This window comes from Tuber melanosporum, assembly GCF_000151645.1.
Source record: "Tuber melanosporum whole genome shotgun sequence assembly, scaffold_44, strain Mel28".
NCBI lineage: Eukaryota > Fungi > Ascomycota > Pezizomycetes > Pezizales > Tuberaceae > Tuber > Tuber melanosporum.
The window spans coordinates 336,846-343,673 of record NW_003299089.1 but is presented as its reverse complement, the minus strand read 5'-3'; the positions used below and the strand labels follow the sequence as shown (position 1 = coordinate 343,673).

Here is a 6,828-nt window from a genome sequence, read left to right as displayed (position 1 = left end):
CATAAATCCAAGCAGGTATCAATTAATAGTAGTGATAATTTAAGTTAATGTTGCCAAGACATGATCTCAAATAGTTGTTAACATTGAGTTCGCCTTAGGCTAAAGGAATGTATCATACGGAGGATACAGTAGAATTATGTTCTCAAGTTAGCATCAACAAAAACACCCTGGAGCGATCACTTCAAAAAAAAAAAAAAAAAAAAAGACACATTAACTCAGCCATACGGTATTCAACCCTTATATCTAACCGCTTCCATTCTCTATCAAGGGCAAAATCCACCTTCAAGTATGATACTTGTAACATATCTACTCCCCCCTAACCGCGTTAAGCGTCTCCCGCAACTTCTTCAACAATCTCCCAACCTCCGCCTCGGTGCCAACTGTAATCCTAAGACAACCTGTACACCCAGCCTCCCCGCCACGGTACCTAACAATAACCCCATGCTCCTCCGCAAGTTGCTCATACACTTTCTTCGCAACCCCACTATTCGGAACCGCGTTATTATCAAGAATCTCAACCAGCAAAAAGTTACTATCAAACCCGCCCAAAAACCTCCCGATCCCCGGCAACTCTGGAAGTTCAGAAATAATCCTATCGCGCTGCACCAACAATCTACGCACATTCTCGTTCTTGACGGCCAATCCTGCGGGGGAAAGCGCGGCCATGGCGAGAGAAGAGGTCGTGGAGGAAACAGAGTAGGGAGCTTTGAGGTTGTTTAACAACCGCGCTATCTCCGGAGCCGTGAACGCCGCGCCGAGTCTAATTCCTGCGAGTCCGAAGGCTTTAGATAGAGTTTGCATAACGACGAGGTTTGGGTGGTCGACGACACATGGGGCGAGACTGCTTCCTTCGGGTGCAAAGTCGATGTATGCTTCGTCGACGACGATAACGCCGTTCCATGTCGGGTGCGCGAGGACCTTACGTACCGCTTCCGGATCGACAGTCCCTGCAGTAGGGTTTCCGGGGGAGCATATGTAGACGAGTTTAATAGTGGGATCCTCCGAAAGACGTTTGTTGATCGCATCCGGACGAAGCTCGAACTCGCCGCTGACCAGGTCCAATGGCTCCCTTATAACTTCGACATCATTGACCTGCGCACTAACGCTGTACATTCCGTAAGTTGGCGGGCATGTTAGGATTTTGTCCCTGCCAGGAATACAGAAGCACCGGAGGACCGCGTCGATAGCCTCGTCTGAGCCGACGCCAAGGAACAAGTTCGCCGGGGTCAGCGGCTTAGTAGGGTTTTTATTACGGTAGTTGCAGAAGAGCCTTTTGAGGTCTTCTTGGTGGCTATAGACATTTGGTCAACCGAATCGGTCAACTAAAATTTGAAGAGGGGAGGAAGTATTACGGATCGGGGTATCTATTTAGATGGGTGTAGTCGTAACCTATTCCCGCCTCTGACTCGTCAGGACAGTTGAAGGGTAGGCTAGGACCGTAGGCGTTCTCGTTTGCGTCCAAGAGGATGTTGCTGCCGTCGTCTTTGTAGTCACTGCAAGTCTGGTCGTTAGCTAGAAATTCTCTTAAGAAAACTCGGAGGAGTAGATCACTCTCGAGCGCATCGGTATGGGACCAATTGGAGAATATTCTTGCGTGCGCAAGTCTGGAGGTTGAAAGCACTGGTGGGCGCCATGACGATATCCTCCGGGCAAAGTTGTTTAACAGAGATGAAAGGGTGGCGGTGTTTGTTGAAAGAGTCGTTGGATCTGAGTTTGACTCAACCAAAAAGATTTGACGAAAGGTGGGGCTCGTTGTTTAGGCTTCTTATGGTTCCTGACCAGGCTCAGTTAGTGTTAACTGCTAGTTCAGAACCAGCTACGAGCAAATTACAGCGCCACTACTCGAGTACGGTACCGCAAGTTAGCATCATAAAATCACTTGAATCATTGCCAATTCCACCGCATCAAGCGATCCATCTAGAGAGTTCAATTTCTATTAATTGTATCGCAAAGACTCCAGAGCATGCAATCACGATATAAATGCTATCGTATGATACAAAACCAAAAAAATAAAATAAAAAGAATATCATAAAAAAAAAGCCACACTGGCTACCCGCCACAATAGCTCGACACCATGTACATCGCTCATAATTCAGGAAGATATGTGAGATCCCCTCCTTTAAAATACCCATAATTAGGGAAAGCGCCTCCAAGCATTCAAAGTAACATAAACCATTTAGCTCATTGAAGTGATCACAAAAAGACAAAAAAGAGGGAAGAAAGTGTGAGAAATATCAAGCGCCATTCTAATCCCTTAAGTGCTCGGTCACCATAAAATCGTACACTCCCCTGAAGATGACTGAAATAGATAAGCAAGCCAGTCGGCTTGCTTTGCCAACTACTCGCCACCAAGTTCATCCATATCTGGATGATTTCTCCGAGTTAGCATTTGACACGAATTTTCAGGATAGTAGATTGCTAGCATACTCTCCGCAAGGATATTGGATTCTAACCCTATTGACTCGTTAGTCGATCCCTGAGATAGCTACACGGGTTTTTATACCAGCATGTGTAAATTTGCCCTCGTATGTCTGTCTACGCCATCCGCAGGGCTCAGAAGGGTCCTTTATGAATTCCATGGTGGGGAACTATGACAAGCAGAACGTGAGCAGCTGCGTCCTTCCAGAAAGTCGGAGCTGTTAAGACTTACATAATGTTCGTTCTTCTTGATAGTAATCACGAATGGAATATTATCAAAGGTAATGATTCTCAGTCTCAAATCTGTAATACATTTGATTAGCCAAAGGAAATCTTGGGAGTCGGGTAATTTGGCATTACAGGTATTATCCGGTATCTTCGAGACCTCGTGCAAGAAAGAATCAAGATCAGAAATCTTGACTCCGTTGACACCGACAATAAAATTTGTCGGCACAAGCTGGTATTGATACGCCGGGGAACCCCGAGTCCGTGCCGAAACATAGATCTCAGAGTGCAGGGTACTTATTTGTTGGCGTACAGCATGATGAGGGCGATGCAAAACAGCACCACAGAATATGACAGCGCGATCGGTCTCCAAATCGTCGGTTGGGACAGTGGGCACTCTCAATATCATCTCTTCGCAGTTCCTCACCACAACCATGTCCAGGTACTCATGATCGTACATAACGTCTAGCTCTGTTATTCTTGTCATCACTTTCCCGTTAATACTCAAGATGACATCTCCTTCTTCCAGAGTCTGAGAATGGCCGCATTCGACCTTTCGGACCATGAACAACTGGTGGCGCTCGGGGTTATCCTGCTCAACTCTGCGGATCCACTCTTCCGAGACACCCATAATCCGAACTTGGCTCATGTGCACCAAGTGCAGTTCAACATTAAGCATTCTTAGCTTGGGTATTATGCCATTCTGTAACTGACGAATGACCGGGAGTAGGGAAGGTGTAGCCAAGCCAAGATGGTACTCGACATCCTTGTTACTATGAGTTCGCTCCCCAAGGTAAGTAAGCCACAGCGCCTGAACAGTTCCACCTGCATCAGCAAGAACGCCGCTTCCACACTGGCCGCTAAGGCTAGTGTCGACTGTGATCGCATCAACATTGATCGCTCGGTAACGGGGCGCAGAACTGTTGGCAGGAACCGCAACGGTAGTGATATCGGTAACAGAAGTCTTGGCAACAACTACTCTGAGGTTTTGGTTAAAGCCCAAGAACATTGCCGATGCGCCTATTGAAAAGTCAGTGGCCACCTTAATGTATTCCCCAAAGGAATCGTATCATACCTTGAGTGATATGTTCACCGCTGAGCTTAGCGGATTGAACAGGTGCCTTCACTAGCGTCGGATCATACTGCACAACTGCATAATTCTGCAGAGGATGCAAAAACAGGACTTTGCCCTCCACGACAATTGACTCGGCAACGGTGATAGAGATGTCACATAAATCATAGGGCACTACAGCTCTGGACACAACTACCAACCCTTTCTCGGCGTCCACGACTAAACCAAACCCAGTCTAATTCATTAGCGGAAGACAAAAGAGGAGCAAGAGAATTTTACCTTTCTCGCTCGAGGAAATCCGTCCAACTTTATTGGCATGACACACGAGATCCGAACGAAACTACGCACCAGGTCACTAGCTGCTGGGTAACCCACATTATCCAACCTTATAAACTGGGCTGAGCTTGGAGCAAGGGGAACAGGAGGCTTAGGATCCGCAATATCCGAAAAGTCCCACAGTCCAGCGATATCTAAACACGATCCAGTCAGTTCAAGTAATAATATCAAGTCTTCAGAACATCAACAAACCGTTACGGATAGCCATCCTCATTTTGGTAGTCCAGTGACGGTCAATATAGAGAATTGAGGTGTGCATGGTGTGAAGGTCACGCAGGTGGCGATAAGTTGCGACAACTCTAGACCGATCTGGTATATTCTTCACTACTTCTATAAATTCATTAAGATTTGGGGTTTTTTTATTGTCAAGGGACTAGAGAAGGTTAGCTTGTATTCACGGCAGAGCAAAACAATAGGATGCACCTCAATAATCCACCCTTTGTCCATCCCGTCAAACCGGAACGAACCCGCCGGCTCACAAACGTAGACCCCCCGGACCGGAATGGCATAAAGCCTAGCGGATTGGTAAGATAGATCATGGAAGGAGGCCCCGCAGACGGTAAGAAAGCGATCGGGGGTGATAGCATGAAGATCCCCGACATCGAGTTCAATATCCATCGCTTTTCCTCCCCGCTCCACCAGCATCTTGACCTTCCTTCCGACAGAGTTGTCCAATATCTCATCTAGGCCAACAAACTTGGTGATCAAAGCTCCATTGACTTTGATCAAGATGTCGCCCTCCTATGACAACATGTTAGGATAATCGCAACAAAAATTCTCATAATCAAGGAGCACATACTTCGATATGGCCATGAGCAGGGCCCCCGGGGAGTACGACTTCAGCTACAAGCATCCCAATCTCTTTCGGGAACCCTTTCCTCACAGCAGCCTCCCATTCAGGGCTCAGCCCAACCCTACGGCACTCATCAAACGGTTTTGTTAGCCATTGTGTTTGTATGGTTCCACGAGTAACAGGTCTGCCATTCTGGATACATTCAAGAGCACGAAGAGGCCTATCAAGGGGCAAGAAGTAGTCGGTCGCGGCTAATTCATATCAGCGCAAGCGTAGCAATAAGTGACGGGTGAGACATGCCTTCTATACTACCCCCAGCCTGTAGAGCTACGGCATACCCATCGATGTTAACGACTGGACTCCCAGAGCTCCCACCGCTAGCCGAAGCGGCAGCCTGAATGTAATTTGTGTCTGATAAATCTCGTCAATAAAATGTACCCCGCCCGAACCCAGCCGCCCCACTCACTAAAGTCATTGTAGCCATCACCGTAATCGGGTGCATTCCTATCCACTCGGCTGATTACTCCCGACAAGATGCTAAGCTTCTCCCCGGCATCATTGCCGACAACTCGAATTTCAGCGCCGACCCCTGAACCTCTATTAGTGGCTGCCAACGCGATAGAGCAGGGATGTGAGATGCATACGCGCAAGATCAGGCCGAAGCTGAAGAGCGCCAACGGGCATGTACTTGATGGCCTTCGGATCAAATCTAAGAATACCGAAATCGTGAATAGGATCTCTATAGACGGGATAAACGTCACACTAAACAGCTTAGCCATAGTCGGTCAAGATAGCCGGCCGGCGCGAACATACCTCTTCATGATTATCAAAGACACAGTATCCCCAAAAAGGCCCGGCGCACACAACATGACGATTCGTCAAGATGTAACCTCTCTCAGCGTCGACAATAAAGCCCGTAGCTTCGCTAGTGATGGCAGATTCCGTATCGAATGAGCACGTTTGACAGAATCGTATGCTGACCACGTTCCTGACAACCTCCTCAATAGTTTTTTGCCATTCCGCGGAATCATGGGTCGCCACCGTGGGCGGTAGAAGTCTAGTCTCCAGGGCAACAAAGGCCTGCTCCTCATCCCCAGGCAAGTGAATGTCGTCGTGGTCAGTTCCAAAGGAGTCATCGCGAAGATGTTTGGTAGGCCGGTCGGTAGGCGGAGATCCGGGGTGCTTCCGCTTTGCCCTTGAATCGCCGTTCGTTTCCATCTCTAACAAATTTTAAATTTTTTTACCCAGTGAAAAGGCTGAGAGTTTGCAGAGTGAAAGTGGATAATTTTGGTGTAAAATGGGGAAGTGTCAGCGAATTTTGCAGATAGCCTCGTACAAATATCCTACTCATGACTTTTTGTGCCAAGCTCATACATCATGTGACTATACAAAAAGAGGTCTTGGCATGGTGCTTGAGAGAGTTGTTCTCTTTATTTACCTCTCTGTTTACCCTTCAACCATCTGCTCATCCTTCTCTCACTACATTAACACCACCCATCGCCTCCTTGTCTAGCATACGATAGATCTACCTCTTTCTCCATCTCGATCCTCTTCTCTTGGCCCCCAGCTCTGCAACTCCCCAGACTATTGTGTCTGCGAGCCATCCTTCTTGGTCTTTTTTCTCTCCTTTGGCCTTCCACCCCCACCATCACTACAGGAAACCCGTCAACCGTCTATCCTGCCTCTCGGGACAAACAGTCCCCCGAACTCTCTATTTATCTTAGTAAATATTCAAACTACTCGAGCACCCGCCATACCTCCTTCGGGCAAAGGTAGGATCAGCATTGACTCTGGCCCTTAAATATTGTTTTCTACTATCTGGCCCTTAAATATTGTTGTCTACTAACTATTTATCAATTGTCTAGATGGTAACCGGGCTTGTCTATACCGAGATTGATGGGAGTGTAGATCAAAGAAGAGAGCTCTTTAGAGTTAGGAGATCTTTAAATACCGGAGTTCGATCAATCTCTCGGATGCGAATGGG

At 47.4% G+C, this 6,828-nt stretch overlaps 2 protein-coding genes; both read right to left on the bottom strand.

Annotated features, from left to right (window-relative positions):
• Positions 1–206: 206 nt before the first annotated feature.
• GSTUM_00008285001 (uncharacterized protein) lies at positions 207–1,689 on the bottom strand. XM_002839963.2 has 3 exons: positions 1,552–1,689; positions 1,353–1,493; positions 207–1,291 (listed from the first exon to the last, which is right to left on the bottom strand). Exons 1-3 carry the CDS (start codon positions 1,632–1,634, stop codon positions 307–309), a joined length of 1,209 nt encoding a protein of 402 aa, XP_002840009.1. The 5' UTR covers positions 1,635–1,689; the 3' UTR covers positions 207–306.
• A 227-nt stretch (positions 1,690–1,916) lies between these two features.
• GSTUM_00008284001 (uncharacterized protein) lies at positions 1,917–6,062 on the bottom strand (the record flags this gene model as incomplete). XM_002839962.2 has 14 exons in its annotated part: positions 1,917–2,364; positions 2,428–2,454; positions 2,504–2,588; positions 2,651–2,721; positions 2,779–3,663; positions 3,719–3,950; positions 3,995–4,185; positions 4,244–4,424; positions 4,475–4,792; positions 4,851–5,095; positions 5,154–5,255; positions 5,311–5,433; positions 5,489–5,606; positions 5,658–6,062. The coding sequence occupies 14 exons, from the start codon at positions 6,060–6,062 to the stop codon at positions 2,339–2,341; spliced, it is 3,009 nt and encodes a 1,002-aa protein (XP_002840008.1). The 3' UTR covers positions 1,917–2,338.
• Positions 6,063–6,828: the final 766 nt, after the last annotated feature.

Bases quoted from the DNA above. Each gene is read 5' to 3' on its own strand.
- GSTUM_00008285001 (XM_002839963.2), bottom strand. From the start codon at position 1,634: ATGGCGCCCACCAGTGCTTTCAACCTCCAGACTTGCGCACGCAAGAAT. The intron at 1,494-1,551 runs GTGATCTACTCC...CCAGACTTGCAG, and splicing joins CCATACCGATGCGCTCGAGA to TGACTACAAAGACGACGGCA. The intron at 1,292-1,352 runs GTAATACTTCCT...AAATGTCTATAG, and splicing joins CTAAATAGATACCCCGATCC to CCACCAAGAAGACCTCAAAA.